This window comes from Siphateles boraxobius, unplaced genomic scaffold, assembly GCF_051911475.1.
Source record: "Siphateles boraxobius isolate OS27281-9 unplaced genomic scaffold, OSU_SipBor_1 120, whole genome shotgun sequence".
NCBI classification, from domain to species: Eukaryota; Metazoa; Chordata; class Actinopteri; order Cypriniformes; family Leuciscidae; genus Siphateles; species Siphateles boraxobius.
In genome coordinates this window covers 1663107-1686500 of record NW_027508723.1, presented here as the reverse complement: position 1 = coordinate 1686500, position 23394 = coordinate 1663107, and the positions used below count along the sequence as shown (strand labels likewise).

Here is a 23394-nt window from a genome sequence, read left to right as displayed (position 1 = left end):
AAAAAAATGATTTTCGCCATGTTTTTTGGAATAAAATGTTATGTAAATCAGGCTAGGAATAATATATTTACAAATCCCTCCGTAAATGTCTTCATAATATAACTAGGTACAATACTGGAAAGTTTGGTGTATATAGGTGCTACTGAACTGGAGATTTCGGACTTTGAGTACGATAGAAAAGTCATTTTGAGAAAACGGGCTTTAAAGATTTAGCATCAGCCAATAAGATTGCGCATTTAGAGTTAAATCCCCCCTTTTACTTTCACGATTAGTTGCTGATAAAAAGGAAATGACCATATTTGGATCCAACAATATTGTACAGGAGAGAGAGCTTTCTAACGGTGTGTGTGATGACAGGGTGCAGATCGCGGAGCAGAAGGATGATTTAGAACGCCAACTTTTGATGAATTTAGGTGAAATCTACACGCAAACAGACAAAGTGTAGTAAAATAAAGACCTAAATGTGTATTTCACCACAAGTCTGAAAGAAGACATGTTATTGAAGACAAATATCCCAAAATCTCAAAATTGACCAGTAAAAAAAATATGTTTTTGCCTGCCGTGTCTCGCCTTAATAAAAATACAGCTGTTCATTGTTTGTTCAAGTTAGTTCACAGTGCATTAACTAATGTTAAAAAATGCAACCTTAAAAAAAAGCTGGATGGAAATGCTAAGATTAAAAAAAAAAAGAAAATAGCGAATTAATTCAGGCGGATATATTTTTCATGCGTATAGACTACAACGGAAACACATTTTCTGAGAATATCCCTTGACGTGCAACAAAAGACACGCGTGACTTTGCCTCAACATAGATTGTTATATTTTGTTCTCTTGAACACATGGGATGGACTCGCTGCTTTATTTGCAAATGTTTTATGTCATATTCCAATTTTGTGCATGAGTTCAATTCGCAACTTTGGATGAAAACATAGCTATTGATATTCACATATATCGTTACATTATTCAGTCCTAGCAGACACCCCTTATATAAGTGTTTAGACACTCCTTACGTAAACGTTTTGCTGATGGTAATAATTGATACATTGTAGATAAAACTTAGCTTGAGTCACTATTCTTTGTGCATTCTTAAAAACCTAAAAAATAATAATAATTGAGGTATAGCTATCAAATCAAAGGCACACGTGAGGAGCTCGTTATCCGGTGTTTTCAGAGTATCAGTCACACAATGTGCGTGAGTTTTATTCTATTTACACATGATTTGCATATGTTTTCTGTTGTGTCCTGCAGGTGCGGGACAACGAGCAGCTGAGTCGACTGGTCCAGGAACAGGAGGTGAGGCTGGAAGAACTGGAGAGACAGGCCGAACGGGCCGCTGAAGACGCTCAGGATCGCCTCCGTATTCTGGAGGACGTCCAGAGCGATAAAGCCACCATCAGCAGAGCCCTGGCTCAGAACCGAGACCTCAAAGACCAGCTGGCCGAGTTTCAGAACGGTTTTGTCAAGCTGGTGAGTAGGGTTGGGCGATTTTTTCAATGAATAGTTTTTTCCTTTTTTAAATGTGGTCGATTCAAAATCGATTCTCAAAGGCCACGGATCGATTTTTTTCCATATCTATTTATCTATCACCCAAAAGCCAGTATTAGTTTAGTTTTCCTACACTGTGCATAGGCTTGCAGCCTCCATGTTACAGCTAAAGCTGGGAGATTTTATGTTAGTTTTATCAAGGCATACCACTGTTCTGTCCTTTTTCATCTTGCATCAAAATCCTGTCTATTCATATTATGCATTTGAGATATAGAGTTGGGTTCTGTTTTAATCTACCCAAGTGTACCCTTGTAAACATTTGCTCGCTGTTCTTTTTTATAAATATAGAATTTGTATTAAATCTATATTCATAGAGTCGAATCGAAAATCGAATCAGGAATCGAAATTGAATCGACTTGAGAGCTAGCTAATCGAAATCAATTTGAATTGGAACATCTGAATCGATACCCAGCCCTAATGGGCGAAATGAACTATATCACAATATTTTCTTGTATTTATTGCGATAACGATATCAATGACGATAAATTTAGTACCATTCACCACTGTTTTTGGCTTCAAGTGATGGCTGCATGCATTCTTGAGAGCCTCAGAAACACAAACATTGATGTAAACAGGGTTCCCACGGGTCCTTGAAATCCTTGAAAGTTTGTGAATATGAAAAAAAAGATTTCAAGGCCCTGGAAAGTTTTTGAAAATAAACATACATAGATACAGATCCTTGAAAGTGCTTGAATTTATTTTGTGCAAGAAGTTTTCTGTAAAAAATTCCATATTATTCCCTCCGGTCCGCTAATGTGTTATTTCGTCAACACTTTGTGGCCTATGCTTACTTGCTTGCTTGATTTACGTTAGTTACACGCATTTACGCATTACATTAAGTGTTTCCCGCATGTGGTACTTTGTGTGCTACGTTGCCATGACGTTCACGCACGCAAAACTGTAACAATGTATCTTCCAAGGTAACACGATGTAACCTTGCTCTTACTTGAAATGTGTCCCCACATTAAAGGCATTTATACTTCTGTGTCGTTGTCCGCATTGACGCTCATTTACACATGGAGATGTGAAACTCGAGGGACGTGCTTAAGCAGACCAATTACAGCGCTTGCGTCCGTGTAGAATTGACGCGTTGTTACATTTTTGGAGAGGTGCACGTCAGGGTACGCCGAAGGGTACATGTGCTACACACAGCTTACGACGTAGCTACGGCGTGAGTCTGACGCAGAAGTATAAATTGGGCTTAAGTCCTTGAATTTGAGTGTACTGGACCTGGAAAGTTCTTGAAAGGTCCTTGAATTTGAAGTTAACCAAGGTGTGGGAACCCTGTGTAAAGTAAAACGTACCATCATCAAATAGGCTCCTATAATATACCAATTACTTAAAAGAATATAAAAAAAACTGTAAAAATACAAACACCAGCCCCGGCAGAAATGGAAAAGTTGCAGATAATGCGTTTCTTCTGTAAAAGTGCAGATGTTTAAATAGTGCAACTGTACTGAAAATCAGCACTCAATAATAATTCAAATCAAATTTGAAATGTAAAAAACCCATGCTGGGTTCATGAATATTAATCACGTGCGCACTAGTTTCTGCTTACTCATAAAGGCTGAGTAATTCCAAATGAACTTCACAGAAAAATACTACAAATAATATCGTTTACATGTAGCATGTTAATTCAGCGTGGCCCATCCCTACTGGTGAGCTCTAGTGAAAGATGACGTATGTGACTTCTGAGTGGTGACCCCTGACCTTTCTCCCCCTTCAGACCAATGAGAACATGGAGCTGACGAGCGCTCTGCAGTCCGAGCACCACATCAAGAAGGAGATCGCTCGTAAGATGGGTCAGCTACAGGAAGATCTGCACAATGCCAAAGAACAGGTTTGTGTCCATTTAGAGGCAAGGCTAATCTTTAAATGGATCCTATGTAGAATTAAAATAAACAGGCTTGCATGATGCTAGAGTTAGTTATACTTTACTGTCCTTTTACAATAACCTTGCACATGCAACCAACTTTACACAACAATTGAAACGTCATTAAAAATCAGCCTAAAAATAGAGCCGTACAGATTACATTATTCCTACCTCTTACAACTTAAAATATGAATAGATAATGTGTAACGTCTAAACGTTTCTTTGATGGTAATAATTTATACATGGTAGAAAAAACTTGGCTTGTGTCACTATTTTTTGTGGATTCTTTAAAATAAAATAAAAAAAAATATATATATAATCGCGATATAGCTATTAAATCAAAGGCACAGGCGAGCAGCTCATGATCCACTGTTTTTAGAGCATTTTTATCTATTTACACATTTGCATAATTTCATTTTTCAATTTCAATATTTAATTTAATATCCCAAACGCAACTTGTAGTGTAAAAATAAAAGTATTATTATAATATTATCTTTTATTAATTTTTTTATTTTAAAGTACAATTTTAATTTCCAGCAGTAATATATTTCTGTTTTATTTTATAATTGGGGTTAAAACATAATAATTAGTAGTAATCTTTATCTAAATTTTTCTATACATTTTTTTCCTTCCTGTTTTTCTGTCATGTACAGCACTTTGGCCAACCAAGGTTGATTTAAAAAAATTATAAATAAAATTTGATTGATTGATTGAGTAGTAATAGTAGTAATCTTCTTCTTCTTCTTCTTCTTCTTCTTCTTCTTCTTCTTCTTCTTCTTCTTCTTCTTCTTCTTCTTCTTCTTCTTCTTCTTCTTCTTCTTCTTCTTCTTCTTCTTCTTCTTCTTCTTCTTCTTCTTCTTCTTCTTCTTCTTCTTCTTCTTCTTCTTCTTCTTCTTCTTCTTCTTCTTCTTCTTCTTCTTCTTCTTCTTCTTCTTCTTCTTCTTCTTCTTCTTCTTCTTCTTCTTCTTCTTCTTCTTCTTCTTCTTCTTCTTCTTCTTCTTCTTCTTCTTCTTCTTCTTCTTCTTCTTCTTCTTCTTCTTCTTCTTCTTCTTCTTCTTCTTCTTCTTCTTCTTCTTCTTCTTCTTCTTCTTCTTCTTCTTCTTCTTCTTCTTCTTCTTCTTCTTCTTCTTCTTCTTCTTCTTCTTCTTCTTCTCTTTAAAGTCCAGCGACAAAGTCAAAATAAAATGCGTAATAAAAAGATATTAAAGATTTTATCTGTAAAATGACCAGTAACTGACATCAGAGAACCGTGAACATGCAAATGTGTTGTTAAATTATTTAAATATTAAAGTCCCCCTGTAGTCAATATTTTTATCCCATAAAACTCATCTTTGATCACTAAAATTACATATTTAAAAAAACTCCTTGGAAAAAAATGGTCTTCATGCCTTAAAATATCTTGAATGTAACGCGACACCCTTGCCTCATTTAGTATACGCGGTTCTATGAATATGCAAATGAGCCCCGCCTCCACTCACTCACTCACTCAGAGATCCACTGGTTGACGATCACACGTTGATCTGATTGGTTACAAGGTAGTTTGTGATGTCAGAAACACCAGCGATTTCAAAGCGTGTTTTTGACTGTCTTTGGTTCACTGCAGTTTTAAGCAGAAAATACTCAGCAATGCTGTCGACTAATGAATTTACACATGGTTTGTCTTAAAGCATATTAAAAACACCACATAGACATATAAACTACATTAAAAGCTGGATTTTCACCACAGGGGGACTTTAAATGTATAATAACAGTGTAACAAAGACACCTTCAAATAAAGTGTAGCCAAAAACATAAATCTTAAATTATTTTCTATGAAGTTACATATTTTTCCTACTATTGCACTGTTAAATGTATTATTTGTTTATTTACTTTTAATCTAATTAAACTAAAATGTTTTACATTTTTAATTAATTAATTATTTTGAATCTAATTTACTTATTTAATTTTAGACCATTCACTGACATCAAATGAACCGTGAACATGCACATGTGTTGTTAATTTATAGAAATATTAACTTACAATCTCAGAGGGAAGATATTTTACATCTAAGGGTTTCGGCTGACACAACAGTTAAAGGAACTGCTGCCTTAAAGGGATACTTATGTGTACGCAGTAAATATTCATTTAGTTAATTATTCATTCATCTCATCAGCTGCTGGAGAAAATACTCAGCAATGGTGTTGACTTGTGAATTTGCACATGGTTTATCTTAAATCAAATTATAAACACCATATAGACATATAAACAACATTAAAAGCTTGAATTTCACCACAGGGGGACTTTAACTTTAAATCTCAGGGGGAAGATATTTTATGGTTCAAAGGAACTGCTGCCTTAAAGGGATACTTATTTGCACGCAGCTTTAGTCATTTTGCCCATTGTCTTGACCTCATCAGCTGCTGGAGAAGTCGAGCGAGGTGGCGTCGGTGCAGGAGCAGAGGGATCAGTATCTCAGCCATCTTCAGCAGTACACGAGCGGATACCAGGCGCTGGTGGCGGAGCGGGAGCATCTGCACAAGCAGTTCCTGCAGCAGGCGCAGCTGATGGACCGTCTGCAGCACGACGAGGTGCAGGGGAAAGTGCAGCTGGAGCAGAGTCACGTCCAGCTGCAGGAGGCACAGGTGAACGCAAGCTACTGTATTACCATCCGCTAGGGGTGTAACGATACCCTCATGTTACGATTCCATACACATCACAATATGATATTACTGCGATCAGGGTTTAAAATTAACTTCTTCACTCACTGGCCATTTTGGCTACAAAGTTACTGGCATTCAGAACTTCTACTAGCCCAAAAAAAAAAGAGAAAAAAAGTAAGTACAGTATATTATAAAATTTGAATTTCATACGTTTTCTTATTCAAACAAAATCCTGTCATCCAGCATCTCCTCTTTAATCTTCGTCCTTTTCACCAAATATGTGCTTTAGGTGGACAGATCAATACAGGACAAAGAACATAAAATATGTAGGATGTTGGAAAATAACAATTTGTTTTCTGTTCACCAAAGGCTTTTTAATCTTCGCTATTGCTTCAATGCAAATGAAAAAACGTGCCGTTATTTGTTGTGTAGTTACGAGTGTGTTCAAGTAAGCCATATATGCGCAGTAATAAGCTATATTTAATATATCATGATGATTCATAAGTATTTGCGCTGAATCTGGCAGATTTGGCTTACACAAACTTCCCCAGCAGTGAATAAAAATAATATGTAACACCAAATTGGCTCGTGATTTGACACCGTTACCCGTCTCAGTTGATTTTTACCCGCATTTGGCGGGTGTCAATTTCAAACCCTGATTGGGATACTCCAAGACATATGGAAAAAGCTTAACAAAAAATGTACTGTTGATCAAAGTGGTAAGTTTTGTTACATCGTTGGTGTAAATGAATAGGCTTGAACTTGGTGCTGGAAACACAATGCACCGGACTATAGTAACACCAGAATTAAAATATTCATGATTCTGAAGCGGAAAAGAGAATTGTTTTAAACAAATATGCTTGCACTCTGTCACTGACTAAATATTTAAAGTAATGTAGGCCACTTTTTACTGGTAGCATAAGACATTTTGCTTGATCAGGACTCATAAATATTCCCCCATTGCATTATTATACATTATATTCAACATTATATATAGTAGTTTAATGTAGTACTGACACGAAAACTTGAATTTCTTTCACATAGTATTTTTTATTTTGGGTGAACTATCCACAATACAGATTGTCACTATCCCCGATACATATTGTTGCATTTTTGTATTGCGATTATATTGTGACACGATATATTGTTACACCCCTAGCATCCACACAAGCAACAATAACGTTCTAAACGAACTCTTAGCATGCACTGCAGTTTAAAGGTGTGTAATTTTTAGCAGCACCTAGTGGTGAGGATGCGAATTGCAACTAACAGAAGTTACAGGTGGCAGACAGGAAGTGATGCCATCGTCTGAGACGGCAGAGAGTAGCCAGTTAAATAATGAGGTTTCTTTACAAAGATAAATTAAGAAATTAGATTTACTTAATTATTCAGTAAAACGATATGTTATTGTGAATATTATTGTTATTTGTTGTCGCTGACTTTAGCTAGCATCTTTGCAATGCATGAAGAACAACATAGTGACGAAACGCATTTGTCCGTTTAGGGCCACTGTAGAAACATGTCTGTGCATTTTAATGTTAGTGTAAGTAGATAGAAATGCTCATTCTAAGGTAATAAAAACATAACGGTTCATTATGTAAGGTCTATACACCACTGAAAACATAGTTATGTATATGATATTGCATTTCTGTCAACAGATCCTCCTATATATTACACATTGCACCTTTAAATGCTCGATGATAATAATCTATCCTGCTTTACTGCTCCCTGCAGGAGAAACTAAACCAGCTGGCCAGAGACAATGAGGATCTGAAGACCGAAGTGCAGGAGCTCCTGAACGGGTCTGTCATGAACACGTCACACAGAGACGAGGGTGAGTCTCAGCTGTCACTGAAACATCGCTTTCACCACAGTGGCTTTACTGACGATTACCCTACTCATGTGTGCAGGTGATGGGTTGGAAAGTCACTCGCTCCCGGAGAGCTTCCAGAAATCACAGATTGTCATTCCAGAAGAATTTGAGACCAGAGAAGACATGGTGAGTTTATTAAAATATGCAGCAATTGAATAGACTTCTGTGAGATTGGATATGATGGATACGATTTACAGTCGAAATGGACTATTCATTCAGTTCATTTTATTTTATTTTTGTGAAAAAATAATTTGATTTGATTTCACCTTTGAACTGACTTTTCTCATCTGTTGATACCATCAAAGCGTGAGATAATTAGGCTATATATTATATTTGATTATATTATATCAAATTAGAGAAGCTTGAGCATTTGAAAGTGCAGAATTTAAGACTTAAATATAAATTTAATGTAATATTATAAACTGAATTTAATATTAGCTGTGTGACTTTTAGTGTAAAAATAAAAGTATTATTATAATTATCTTATATTTATTTTTATAAATGTTATAATTTCCAGCAGTAATATATTTGTTTTATTTTATAATGAGGGTTAAAATATATTATTTTATATATTATATTGTATTAATATATTGCATTGTATTAAAACGTGTATTAATAAATAATATTAATAGGAATATTATTTTAAAATATTTTTAAAAATAGCTTACTTTTCATGGTCCAATCACATCCAGAAGCAGAAACTCAACCTCCACCCAACATGTTCTCCTCATTAAATATTAATTTTCACTCCATGAATTTTTCTTTCCCTCTGATTATTCCAGGTGGAGTTTATTCATTCTGCCCTGTCCCGTCTGGAGGATGAGAGAGATGAGATGAGCCGTCGGTTCGAGGAGGAGAGGAGGCTTCATCACTCCGCCCGGCAACAGATGACAGCCATGAGCCACGAGCATCTTCATCATCATCAGAGCACGTGTGCAGAGACAGGTGCGGCTTCAGGGCAAACATTCACTGCACTGAAATCCCTCAGACGTCTACACACTTTTGTGCAAACTCATTCACACGTTTGGTTTTAGTCTGTCAAATTAAAATTCAAAAATAAAATTACACATTTCAATTGCGTTTTAATGTTTTTGTTTGCCTTCATAGTTGTATCCACTAGATTCGGTGCTGCTGTGTTGTTGATTTGAAACATTGCATAAACAGAGAACACCATTTCTGTGCTGCTTTCCATTGTTTTCCATGTAAACATGCGCTAGACGGACATCTTTGACCGATACACTCGCGTCTCGCACTAGAAAGCCGCATGCTTAGAACGTCTTGTAAAGTTAAAAGAAGTTCAACTTTTAAAAAACATTTTTAAAAGTTGACTGGAATGCAAAAAGTACTGTGTGATCGACACTTCGGCTCTTTGAATTAAAGTATGCATAAATACATGCCACTGTTTTATTCACAATTGTTTATGCAATTTACGAAATTATATTTTGATTTGTAAACGTTAGTTTCAACAATGCAACTTTTTTTTTTTTTACCGACAATCTTATGTCATTGCTTTTAATTAACAATTTAATACGGTGCATTGATATTTTATATGTAAAATAAAAATATAATATTGACAATAATGGCCTCAGGAGAAATCTTTTTTCCACATTACTGAAATTATGCCTTTTAAATTTAAATATAATTTGAATATTAGTAATAAGTAAAAATTAACATTAAAAAATACAGTAAAAACATGAAATATTATTACAATTTAGAATAAGTGTTTTCTATGTGAATATTTTTATAAATGTAATTTAATCCTGTGATCAAAGCTGAATTTTCAGCATCATTACTCCAGTCTTCAGTGTCACATGATCCTTCAGAAATCATTCTGACATTTATGATTGTTATCAATGTTGAAAACCGTTGTGCTGCTTAAAATTTTTCTAGGATTTTACTGTTTACTACTACTTTTGCCCAGTCTTTGCTGCACTGCTGATTGTGTGTGTGTGTCCGCGTGTGTGTGTAGGAGGCTCTGACGGGGTTCCAGTGGAGGTGCACGAGGCTCTGCGTGTTGCCATGGACAAACTCCAGGAGCGTTTCACCAGACTCATGCAGGAGAAGGTGGACCTGAGGGAGCGACTGGAGGAGCTGGAGCACCGCTGCATTCAGCTGTCAGGAGAAACGGACACCATCGGTGAGACGCTGCTGCACACACACACACACACACACACTGTCAGCGGATCAGTTGAATGCTTGATTCTGATTGGTTGATGAACGGTCTATGGTGTGCAATTATTTTGCTGTAAAAGCACAGCTAAAGTAGTTCCAGCAGGTTTTGACCGCATTACAGTTTAATATTACTTCAGTTGATTTGAGTTATTTCAAAGGTCCTTACAGGCTACAGAACCGAAACCCACAGCGACACTGACCAAGCAAATAAATATAGTAAACCATGGGATTAAAAAAGACAAATTATTTCCATGTTTTTTGCCACAAAATTAAGCTTTATTATGTACAGACAGCACACACACTCTTTCTCACGCTCAAACGCACACACATACAGTACGGACACACACTCGCACAGAAACACTTTATTAGCAGTAAAATAGTTTAACGGCATTAAAGTTACATTACATTTCTCACTAGCGAGCTAATAACAGCGCTGAAGACTTTTATTCTCTCTCTCTCTTTAAAATTGTGTTTTGGAAATTAACAACGGAGGCATGGGATGAGATGTGTAAGAAATTAATCCTACACACAAGAGTGTTTTAAGGACAAAAACCTAACAATTAAAAAATACGTCATCTGATCAATGTCTTCGGGTGTTAAACCGTAGTATAAGCTGAATTGACAATTAATAGAAAATATTTCTTTGCGTCATGGCCGCATTACCACCTCGCGTGAAGAAAAATAGCTTGCTTCAGCATGTTAGTGATATCTGTTTATGTTTGACCATTTGAGTTTATCAGCATTGGAGGAATTTTCTCTTTAAAAATGTGTTTTTTGTGCGTGTAGGTGAATACATCGCGCTGTATCAGAACCAGAGAGCCATCATGAAACAAAGACACTTTGAAAAGGAGCAATACATCAACATGCTGGCCAAAGACAAGGAGGAGATGAAGGTACGAGGAGCATCTCTGTGATGATGGTGTGACGTCTGCGGCGTGACGTTTGACCCGTGTGTGTGTTGTTCAGGTGAAGCTAGCCGAGCTGCAGGACCTGGTCATGCGTTTGGTGGGGGAGCGTAACGAGTGGTACAGTAGATACATGAGCGCTGTCAGTAACCCTGACCTCCTGCCCTCTGGAGGAGACCAGCCTCGACCTGCTGAACAAAACATGGACAGCAACAGTGTGGACAGCCCAGGTAACATTCACACTCGTACAAACCAAGCGGCCGCCGTCCCCTCTCTCTCTTGAAACTTAAACTGCAGTTCATCGACTGGCCACTAGAGACCGGCTGCAGAAGAGAGTCAATCCCATAGATCTCCATGTTAAAATGCCCAACTTTACAACAGAATAAAACATGTTTACAGCCTGGTGCAAAAAGTGGTTTTGGTCTATATAGCTAATTTTGCCCTTCATGACAACTGTGAGGGGGGTGATTTATTTTTATTTTTTATAACTCATCCATTTAAATTATATTAAGCCTTATAATTCTGCATAATTAAGGGCGTGGCCACTTGAGTGACAGGTGGATTGTCGCTTATGTCACTACTAGCCATTTGTCTGCTGTCTGTTAGCATCACGTCACTTCAGCTAATCCCGCCTTTTTGCCCGTTTTTCCGGGAGTCACGTGCAAACAAGATGGCGATGGGCGTTGGCTTTAAAAATGCTCTTCAGAAACACTACGGGTGATGTCACGGACACTACGCCCCCATATTTTTTAAAGTCTATGGTACAAACACATGAGCATCAGGATGTTTGGTTCGGTTCGTTCGGATGATTTGATTCATTATTGAAAATTTATTATCAAAACTTGAACTGAATTGAGCTAGATGACGAAGCTGCTTTATACAGGGTTTGTACAAGGTACTTGAATTTGACTTTATGAAATTTAAGTCCTGAAAAAAACTTCAAAATATTGTGATATTGCTCATATATCCAAGTACATGATACAATTTTTCATTATTCAGGTCAATCATATATTCATGGGAGAAAGAAATCAGTTTGAATAAGGAAAGCGATATCTTGTCATAGTATCCTTTAAATGATTAAATTTACCCGGTCATTGCATGTGCTGCACTTCATTTGTACCATTATGTTTAATTTGTTTATTTTTCTTTCCTTTTTAGAATTTGAAAGATATTGTTTGATAAGTGAGATCGCTGATTGTAGTCCTTGAAAACCAAAAAAGTAGTGCTTGAAAAGTCCTTAAAAAGCCTGTAAATTACTGTATTTCATTTCATTTTACAGGATCTGTACGAACCCTGTTTATAGAGGGTGGCCGCCGGTCCTTAAAGTATTAAAATGTCTTAAATTCAGATTCGATGGGCCAAATAACCAATGAAGCATCGAATCGTGAGATTTTATTACATAAACAGCGATTGATAAAGTATTTCTAGTATTTCCCGTCTCTGTGAGAGATTTTATAGTGAGAAATAAAACAAATGAGCATAAACGCACACATAAATAACTCACAGAAGAAACATATTGAGGTAAAAATTCAAAATGTTGAGTTTTTTATTTATAACATATGATATAGTTAAGTAACATAACATGACGGGAGCTATTTTACTGAATATTCTCACGATTGCAAATGTTACAATGATTTTAGTTCAATAAACAAGTAGTTAATGTTAAATTACTTAGGTTAAACATTAAATATTACATATACGCATGTAATATAATGTGTATTTCAATCACAGGTTTGGGCTTAAATTTCATTCAAAGTGGCATTAAAAAGGTCTTAAAAGCCTTAAATTAAACTTGTTTATCAGTAGACACCCTGTTATAGCGGATTCACATGGAAGTATGGAACTTCCATAGATGCTACTTTGTTTAATAATTGATGATTTTTCCTACATAAACAGTATTATTGAACTGAATTGCATCATGCAGGAGAGGGTGGATCAGTTTTTGCATGATATTATTGATTTGTCTGAGTTCTGTCAGTTTAATCCTGAAATCCTCCCTGTTCCCGCAGCGGTTCTGGACATGAGCACAGCGGTGGACGTGTCTTCATCCGCCCAGTCCAGCACAGACCCCGAGAGTCCCGAGAGACCCGGATCCAAAGCCGACCCGTCCCTGAGACCCAGAGAAGACGGGACGGCCCGTCAGATCATGCAGCTCCTGCAGGAGATCCAGAATCCTCAGGCCAGACCGGCTCCATTCCTAGGGGAAAACCCCTGCATCCCGTTCTTCTACCGGCCCGACGAACACGACGAGGTCAAGATCCTGGTGGTCTGAAAGTGTGTATGAATCCGTTTTCCTGCTCGGCTTCGGGATGTTTGGCGACATGGACTCTTTGTTTCTCTGGTTTCTAGAGAAATCTTGATTCTGAAACTCTCCATTTTGGTTTGTGTGTAAACCAGTTAATCCATACGAATATCAGTTCTCGCTGCTCTTGTGTCCCTGATCAATCTGTGCGATTAGTTCACTTTATCAAATATAGGTGCAATAGACCGTTTCCTGACCAATCAGTGATGATTCATATCAGTAAGATTGTGAACTCGTTACATAATAATCTCTCACACATAATATATGATATGATTAGAGCAGGTCTGGACTAAGAAGATGAAGTGTTTTCTGAAAGAATGAGGTTAAGAAGTGTTTGTTCGCATGTAGGGCAGAGAGTATTGAGAAGGTAACGTTATAGAAACTGAATCGGATTTCACATTCGATACAATACGAGTTCTCTTTGGCCATCTTTGGGATTTGTTGAAAGATGTAATCATATTTTTCCCCCCACAAACACACACGCACTTTGTGTTTTTCCCAGACTGCGTGATGTCGAAGCGTTGGAGATTGTTGGTGGCGAACTCTATGACGCTGCCGGCTGAGAGTTCAGAGTCGTTCGTTGATGTCGAGTGAATGATTCAATGAGTGCAAGTTTATGAGATTTATATATTAATAATTCCTCCTAGTTCATCTCTAAACAACATCCTCCACAGTCAGACACTTTCAAGAGCATTATGGGTATTTGATAACACTTTCTATGAAGCCGTTCTCATGCAACTTGTGTTTTTGTACATAATTGCAATGCAGTTTAACACGTTTCTTTCACGGCTACACCTTTAAAGAGTGTAATGCATTGCATAAGGCTGTTTTAAATGCATTAATCTCTTTAGAAGTATATGCATATCACAATCTGCTTACAGGTATTTACAAAAACACTCCACACGTTATTAAGTAGAATGTATATTTACACACATGCTTCATAGAAAGTGTTAGCATATCCATATTCACCGAATGTGAACTTGTAACTGGAAAGCGTGTTGATAAGAGTTTACGTCTGAATACTGTTTGTATTTACATCTGTAAACGTCAAGCTTTATGCATTTATATCTGCGTGTATGAATATATTTTACAGTGATTATTTTGGGGCGTGGGCTTTAATCCGATATTTTCAGATCAAGTTATTATTTTGCAGAGCTTGTTGATGTGACAGATGTGTAAATAGTGTAACTGTGTATCATACTGTATATTCACTGGGGGGAGAAGAATGGAGTGATGCTTGCGTTTGCCTAAGGAAGAAAAGAGGAATCTTGTGGGAAGAAAAGGACGCGCCGTTTGTGTGGTTTCATACGACAGCTGAACTAAAGGAGAAGTCTATTTATTTGGGATAATGATGAATTACACACTAATCTGTTTTAATTACGACCGATGGAACACAATGAAGGAATAATGAGTTGTTTCATGTGGTGATTTTCCTCCTAAATAAACCTGATTGAGCAAAACTAAACCTGTCCAGTGTCTGAAGTTAATGATGTGGGAATCATATATGAGTTCACGCTTTTTGATTGTGATTTCAAGCGTTTGTGTTTATAATGGCATGATGTACGATTTTACTCGACTTTCAATGACCTCGCTGAGAAACTACACTGCAGACCAGCTGAGGTGAAGCACAACACTGTAGACTTTAATTCGAAGCATAAAAGTGTTTGAAAAGACAAAACGGCTTGTGAGGGAAAGTGAAAAAGTGTGAGGGAAAGTGAGGGAAACAACTACAATCCCATTAAACATAGCAAACAGCATAATCAAATTAAAAACTAAATGTTATGTAGTGTATATAAAAACGTAAGTTTATTGCAAAAATATGCATGTATATACACTGCCGTTCAAAAGTTTGGGGTCAATACGATTTTTTTAAAGAAATTAACACTTTTTTTCAGAAAGGACGCATTAAATTGATCAAAAATGACAGTAAAGACATTTATAATACTGCAACATTTTTATTTTTTAATTAAATTCTTTTCTCTTGAACTTTCCAAGAATCCTGAGAAAAATGCACAAAATTATAAAGCAGCACAACTGTTTTCAACTGTGATAATAATAAGTGTTTCTTGAGCATCAAATCATCATATTATAGTGATTTCTGAAGGATCATGTGACACTGAAGACTGGAGTAATGATGCTGAAAATTCAGCTTTGATCACAGGAATAAATTACACTTTACTATATATTCACATTGAAAACTGCTGATTTACATTGGAATAATATTACACAATATTACTGGGGTTGTTTTGTATTTTTAATCAAATAAATGCAGCATTGGTGAGCAGAAGAGACTTCTTTTAAGAAGATTAAAAATCTTACCGACCCCAAACTTTTAAACAGCAGTGTATATATATATATATATATATATATATATATATATAATGCAAACATATTAAGTATTTCGAGAGCATAGAGAGATCTTCTCGATTACGTCTTTCGCGGTGATTCGTGGGAGTGGGCGGAGCTTATGAGATTTTAATGTTGATTTTTCAACTCTGATTGGTGGAATGTTTTGTACAGCATCATGGGTAATGTAGTTTTTCACCATGAATTTGCTGTTAAACACAATAAGCTGAAATGATGCAGACTGACGGCTTCAAAAGAAGCAAATATCATAGATTAACATCCTCGAAAATTATTAGAGGTTTTGCTTCCTGAAGCCGACTGTTGCGCTCTGTCGAAAATATGCCTATTGTGTAAGGGAAAAAAAAGATCATGCTTTGGTAAATCATAGTCAAAATTATGGTACTAAGTCGTAAGATTTATGACATTAGTATGCCATCATTTTTACTTTTTATCTCTAAATTATGATTCGCATTTTGAGATCTCTTTATCGACTTCATGTCATTATGCCTTTTTATCTCATAATTATGATTTTTTTTGTCACTTCATGTCATAATTATGATTTACCAAAGTATTTTTTTTTCTTATGTGGCCAAAATGTGCGTCCATAGAAACACAAACAGGAAATAAAAACTGCTAAAACAAATTCTCTTTATTTTTAAGAGTTTAGACCATCTGACGACAAGAAAAACAGCACAAAAGCAAGGTTTTGTTACACTTAACTTTAATAATGACAGCCCTGCTTTGAGCAGAGGACACATTACACACTTTCATTCATTCATTCACACATTACACACTCAGTATAGTTACACCTTTCTGTCCAATCACAGAAAGAGGCCCGGTTTATTCCTCTAGACTCTCACTTTTCACATGATAATAAGCTTAATTTAAAGAAATCACTTAACCATAATAATTTAATATTGAATAATCATACATGTGGACTACACTAGTCACAATTTGCATAAATGCACCACAAAGATACGCAACACACTTAAGATACAGTTTGCCCATGACAAACATTTGAGCTCTTAAATAACAGTAATTCTTTTCTCATAAGTGGGTTTTACTAAGACTCGGAGTGGATTCAGGGAAGGTTTGGTGTGAATGTTGAAGACAGAAACAACGACACAGTTGAAACCGCAGACGGTCTGGTCATGCCACACAACGTCAACTATTAGCAACAGGGGCTTCATTATTATTATTATTATTATTACAGCAAACCACAGAATTACGAAATACAGTCCACTGGTGGTGTGGAAGCTTGCGCTCATATTTTCTCATTTCAACCAAACAAACTATAATGATTTCTATGCATAGACCTGCAGTGATATTTGATTTTTGCTTTAATAATGAACATTAAATCACAGAAAGGAAAATCAGACTTGAAATAAATGTGCATAATTTAAATGCACTGCACATATTTGGGAAAGTTTGTCCACACACAGAAAAAAAAAAGCGTGCTCAATGTTTTTCATGCCATAAAATGTAAATAATAATGATTTTTTTTTAGCCAATGAGAAACTAACTGCCATATGCATGTAGACACATGTTGACATGTCTTTGAGAAGGACGTCATGTGCATTTTACAGCACCTATAATCGTATGTGGATATGTTCAGAACATCATACTAGTCAGTATTTCTCCAGTATATAGTATGCACACTATGCACAATAGTATGCAAATGCACCAAATTACTTATGCAATTGACAACATTGCTGCCTAATACTCTTTAGCATTGAATAGTGCACTTTTACATGCTGTTTATTGAAAATAGTATGTAGTATACAGTATACACTGCACAGCAAGTATATACAGTAAGCAAGTATTCAATTGCATACAGTCTGTGTGTGGAAAACCTTCCTGACATGACGGATGTTATAAAGACACTGACTTCTTTGTGAAATAAATGAAACAGGTTTTAAGCGTCTGTTCACCCTAAAACTGCACTATTATGTTTTTAATGACATGCATGTAGATACCGATTATATTGCACTCTCAAATTCAATCCAGCCCCACTAAAAGTTCAGATTTAACTAAGCGAACGAATGATTTCTGTGCATGATCACGAAGGGTGAACACACGTCCTCGAACCTGAAAGCTTTACATCATCACAACAACGTTTACACTGCAAAATAACTCTGGTTTTACAGTGCTTAGACAACTTTTTACTTGAAAATGAGACAAAAATACAGATTTTTTTTTTGCAGTGTTGGAATAAATGGCTTTTGAATACTATGAGGAAGGATTTGTCATTTGAAGGATTTGTTCCAGGGAAGGCCTCTAGTTTCTAGAAGATTTAACCAAAGAGATGAACTTGTTTCTCAAACGCTCAACCGGACGATGAGCCGAGGATTCAGGAAACATCTCGTCTTGTTCTTTTTGCTCGTGTTGCTGGTGGGTTTGGGGTTGTTTTACTCAATGTGGGGGAAAACTGAGAAGAAGAAAGCAGGAAAGAAGAGTGTTTTAAGGGTCACGTGGAGAGAAGGGGACCGTCGGGGCTGCTCGTGTTTGACCGGCTGAGCCACGAAAGCAGAAAAACAGGGAAAAACACAGTTAGAATTGAGACAAATAAACCCTAGAAAGTGTCAGAGTCGACACGCTGAGAAGACACACCCCACCTTCCCTCATCACTATCGTGACACATATAGAAGTGTACTGTTTATATAACTTTCATTCTCAACACACATTTGAATATCATTACAGTTTAAAAATAATTTATAATCAAGTAAAAATGTCATAAAGTGGCTTAACCACACAGCATATTTGTTCACTTAAAAATGTCTAAATGTCATTAAAAAAAATCAATCAATCAAAAGCAGCAGGATGTTTTCAGAAATATGATTTTATGGTCGCCTGGTCTGACTGAAATGTATTAAAAATGTGATGTGCAAGGCAAGCTATATAGCAGTGATACATCTTTTTCGTGATTAAATAATAAATACATAAACTAATAAATATTTTTTTATTGGTTCAAGAGAGATTCCCTGATATGATTGTAAAGCGCTTTGTGTGGTTAAAGCGCTATATAAATGACTCATTTAATCATTGTTTTATGTATTTATCTTTACACTGTTTTTCTTCCGAATTACCAGCATGTTCTACACTGTCGTGATCAAAGCTAGAACTATTGTTTTAGAATTTCACATCGTACAAAATTTGCTTTAAAATTTAGCTTGAAAACATTTTACTTAACGTTAACTGTTACATGGCTTTCTGAATAGTTCATTCTGATTCCTCAATCACGCAATTAGCAGTCAAATGTACCCACATAATTAGCGCTCATCAGGTGTTTTTTTATTATTCCATTACAATTTTAACTGTAACTTACAAAAACACTAAATATTGACAAATGTGCTGTATTCTATAATATATTCTATAATATACTAGCGCTGGTCAGTTAAACCGCTTTACTGGTGCTACTTCCCACGTCTCGTATCACTCCGCGTTGATAATTCATTCAAATAGGAAATTGGCGCCAAACGGTTTGTCTAGTAAAATCCCCTCAGCACTTTTGTTTTACTTTTATATTGAAAATCAGACTTCTGACTGATTTTTTTGGTATTTTTAACCTACGATGGTGACCACACAAGATTGTGTTTTACACTTAAGACTTGGTTAACTGTCAAATAATGAGGAAAAGTGTTGGAGTTTCAGCATCACACTGTTGTATCGACAATAGGTAAGACTTTTGGTTTATTATCTGCCGCCGTGCAGTAAATAACATCACTATTTCAAAGTGTTGAATGATTATAGTAGCCTATAGGCTCTCTTCTTGTACTTGTAAGACGAGTTTGACGGCTGGTGATGTCGTTCATCGGGCAATATCGTGCGCATTATTTGAGTTATTCAAATAATAACTAATACGGTTTAACTGACCTCGGGTTTTTCGATTTAATTACAAGGCCGTGTAGTAATTTAAATTTCGTTCCCTCATAAATACCCAGGTGAAAAACAATGTCACTATCTAATTGTCATGATTTTAGTCTGGTGTTCCTTTTTCTTGTGTTCTAAACTTTTTCTTTGAAGTAGGCTTATAGTTTTGTTCTTATTGTTCCTGTTTTCACTTCCATTTGTCTCTATGGTTACTTTACTTTTGTCTCTATAGCAACTAATCACTAGCACCTGGTCCTTGTTACTGCCCTTGTTGCCATGTATTTAACCCCACGTGTTTCTTCTCTTTTTTGTCTGGTGGTTTTCCGAATGTATCTGCACGATTGTTTTAGTTTGTTTTCCCCATGTCTACATTATCTTGTCCTTTTCCTGGATTCTTTGGTTATCTGCCTGGATTTATTTTGTTTAAATAAACTTTACACTGCATTTGGATCCTACGTCCTTGCCATGTTACTTAATGACATTCAGACATTTAACTGTGGCTTAAGTGTCCAAATATGTTTATGACCACCATATTTTCGTGTTTCACCCTGAAATATATGTGAACTACTAATGATGACTTAATGTTTGTGTTAAGGTTCAACATTTAAACAATTTTCAAACAGTTTTCTCAGATATGAGGAGCTCATGATACAGACAGGGAAAGACTGTGGAACTATGGGAAAGTTTATTACCCTTCGAGGAGTTTGGTGTCGTCTTCTGGCCCATGAGCTCAGGGACCACTGCAGCCCGACACACATATGAAACAAAAACAAAAAGAGCCAAAAGTAATGTACAGAAATACAAATGCACAGGAGCACATTCCAGAAGATGCAGTTATCTTGAGACTCCAGAACACACTTTGGAGAGATAATGCATCCCGAGTGGGAAATCAAGCGTCTGCGAACCGGGGCGGGCAGAAAACCAAAAGAAGCTTAAGGATGGCAGAAAATACAGTGAGAGAAATGCATTCATCAAACCCTTCATATAACATTTCCTGTCAAGCTTATTCTTTAGGATAAGGAGCCATATATGGTGAATATCTGAACAGTGATCTAAAACTCATCAACCATCCGTCAAAGAGTTTGAGTTCATAAAAACATTGTGTTCTAGATCTGGATCTTCCTAAACAGGAGTTTTCAAACTTCTGCCCAAAAGGAGCCAATAGTTTTCTTTTCTGAGTCTTGGTTTTAATGTTGCACATTATCCGCAGTTCTCGAAAACTATGGTTAAACGGTAGCCTAATGCAGTAATACCCTAAATACTTTGCGTTTTGAAAAAGTAAAGTAATAAATGGATTACTCTAAATTTTTCTGCAATTTAATTCCAGTTACTTCTAATGTAATTGCATTAATTACTGTTTAAACTATAGAACAATTCTAAAACAGTGGATTTAACATAACATTATTTAATTTAATATAACGTTAAACGTTTTTAATGTAACCTTGTCCCTTTAAATATTTTAGTCAGTTCAAGAATAATTTTGCAATTTTATGATTTATTTGCAAGAATTTAGAGCTTTTTTCATACACTGTTTTCAACTGGTCGAGGTTGATCTGTGATTCATAAAGTAATTAGTAATAATAAGTAATGCAATACATTTAGAGCAATTAATTATTAAAGTAACCTAATTATACTAGTGAAGATGTAATTAGAAGCTAATTAATTACTTTTTTAGAGTAACTCACCCAACACTGCACAAGGGTTTTCAAACTAGTGTAAAATAAATAAATAATAAGAAATATAATTAACAAAATAAATAAATGAATTGATTTAATTAATAAATAAATACATACATATAAATTACATACAATAAATTATAAACGGTATAAATTCAGTATTTTTACATGACAATATATAGCTGCCTTTTAAATTTTAAGGCAATTTCACACCAGGATGATCATATATGGAGGCCCTTGCATCTAAAAGACTGGAAACGTTTGGCCTAACGAACATATCAAATGAGTTTGAGATCCGTGACCTACACAACATGAAAACTTAAACTTTTGACAAAGGGTTGTAGAGTTGTTGTGCAGTCCAAGTGAACTGTGTGTATTAGTGTGTGTGTGATGAGGAGCAGGAAGGGGAGGAGTTCTGGCTGGGTGGGCGTGTCTTCGCTGTCGGTCACGGGAATGGGAGGGGCTAATAGTCAAAGAGGGAGGAGTCTGTGGGTCGGTTGGGTCGTGTAGGTGATGCCGGGGGTCGTCGGCTGCCATGGGAACACAGAGAGAAGATGGATGAGTAACACACACACACACACACACACACACACACACACACACACACACAGAAAACATTCAGTCGGTGACCGTGTCAAAATTGAGAAAAGTCAAAATATTTCGCATTGAGATATTGAAAAATGTTATTTATTAGAGTTCGTAATAGTATAATACAATAAATGACTGAGCGCATCATCATTTACAATATTTAATCTAATGGTTTTGCCAAATATTACGATTATGAATCAAATGTCTCTAGTAATAAATATTTAATAATAGTTTATTAAATATATTTTAATGTTATTATTTTTTATTTATTTAAAAAAGCTAAATAGCATTTTTGGCATTAAACAAATTAATTTGAGATTTTAACTTTGACTTTTGACTTAAATGCCATTTAATTTTACTCATCTGAACGGTTTTAGTTTTAGTCGACTAAATATCATAAGATTTTAGTCGACTACAGTAGATTTAGTAAAACAAAAATCTAATGGGTTTAGTTAAATTGTAATGCATCAATTAAGCATTTCTCTAAAATGTCCAAACTTATGATATAGTACTCCTGGAGAAAACATCTATTAACCTGGTAATATGAATGATATCAAGGTTTGGACATGCAATACACAGATTTAACTGCTGTGACTTATAACATGTTTTAATTTATCTTAAAATGTAAAAAAAAAAAAAAACTTCTCATAAATGAACAAGATATATTTATTTTGAATTAATGATATGTGCATTCTTTATAACAACTTGCATACAAGTTATTCAGTCAAGAACATTGTTTTAAAACATACAGGATCAAGTTTTAAAACATGTTACAGCATTCAGCGATCACGCCATGACCGAATGAAATGCCATGAAGAGACAAACAACATGGACATCTGACACTTCACCTTTGACCCCACTGTTCAGTTTCACCCTAAAGGTCACATGTGTAGCGTTTGAGTGGATGCTGGTGGTGTTTTTTAGTAAGAGGGATCATAAATGATGGTAAAATAAAAGGAGTGCAGAGGGGCTGCAGAAGGAAAGGCTTTTCAGATCTTGATTAAATAAAATAAAACACACATTCAGAGAACTGATGTGATGTTTGCACATTACAGAATCTGAGGCAAAATCACCAATCAGCATACGAGATGCACATACGTCCAAATGGACAAGGATTTGATTGGCTATTGGAAAGATTTTCACACTCAGTAATTTAGATGCATGTTATGCTGTCAAAATACTGTAATTCTGTTTAACCACCAGGTCTTTTTTTTAAATTTATTTATTTTATTTTTTTAAATTGAGTGTTCATCAGAGGGGTCCAAGACCCAAGGACTTTTGTCGGACTTGAACACGAATATACACACACACAAAATTGAATAGATTCGAGGAGTTCTGTGGTTGAAATTTAAAAAAGTAGCAAATTCTTCCCTTGCGGGTCAATTTGACCCCCTTAAGAATGAATGAAATGCGAGGAATGCTTTAGTATACACATAAAAAACCTAAAAATGATCAAAATTTAAACAAAAAATACTAAAACTTTACCAAAAAATGATTTTATAATGTCTACATGTGTATCTGAATGCATAGTGAAGAGAAACGGACCCAGCAGAACAGCTAATATATAGAGATATAAACCCAGCTAGTGGCAAGAGTCATGAAATA

At 35.8% G+C, this 23394-nt stretch overlaps 2 protein-coding genes and 1 long non-coding RNA gene across 12 annotated transcripts in view; 2 read left to right on the top strand and 1 right to left on the bottom strand.

Annotated features, from left to right (window-relative positions):
* Positions 1-14774, top strand: part of golga2 (golgin A2) — a 42593-nt gene extending 27819 nt beyond the window's left edge. For all 8 annotated transcript variants that reach the window (XM_077222471.1, XM_077222473.1, XM_077222477.1 and 5 more), the window contains 10 exons: positions 1249-1467; positions 3272-3385; positions 5815-6039; positions 7792-7891; positions 7968-8056; positions 8713-8875; positions 9900-10067; positions 10889-10995; positions 11069-11237; positions 13017-14774. In XM_077222471.1, coding sequence (XP_077078586.1) covers positions 1249-1467; positions 3272-3385; positions 5815-6039; positions 7792-7891; positions 7968-8056; positions 8713-8875; positions 9900-10067; positions 10889-10995; positions 11069-11237; positions 13017-13279 — 1617 coding nt within the window. In that variant the 3' untranslated portion in view covers positions 13280-14774. The remainder of the gene's footprint in view (positions 1-1248; positions 1468-3271; positions 3386-5814; positions 6040-7791; positions 7892-7967; positions 8057-8712; positions 8876-9899; positions 10068-10888; positions 10996-11068; positions 11238-13016) is intronic.
* Positions 14775-16359: 1585 nt separating this feature from the next.
* Positions 16360-23394, bottom strand: part of dnm1a (dynamin 1a) — a 123423-nt gene continuing 116388 nt past the window's right edge. For 2 of the 3 annotated variants that reach the window (XR_013200998.1, XR_013200997.1), the window contains 2 exons: positions 20218-20265; positions 16360-18168 (listed from right to left, as the gene is read on the bottom strand). Coding sequence is in view for 1 of the 3 variants with exons in the window: in XM_077222498.1 (XP_077078613.1) it covers positions 21665-21731 (67 nt within the window). In the remaining 2 variants the exon portion in view is untranslated. Of the gene's footprint in view, positions 18169-20217; positions 20266-21352; positions 21732-23394 lie in introns of those variants that run through there. The other variant, XM_077222498.1, reaches the window with a different exon arrangement.
* Positions 19228-23394, top strand: part of LOC143732427 (uncharacterized) — a 91281-nt gene continuing 87114 nt past the window's right edge. The window contains exon 1 of the long non-coding RNA XR_013201118.1: positions 19228-19343. This is a non-coding gene — a long non-coding RNA (uncharacterized LOC143732427). The remainder of the gene's footprint in view (positions 19344-23394) is intronic.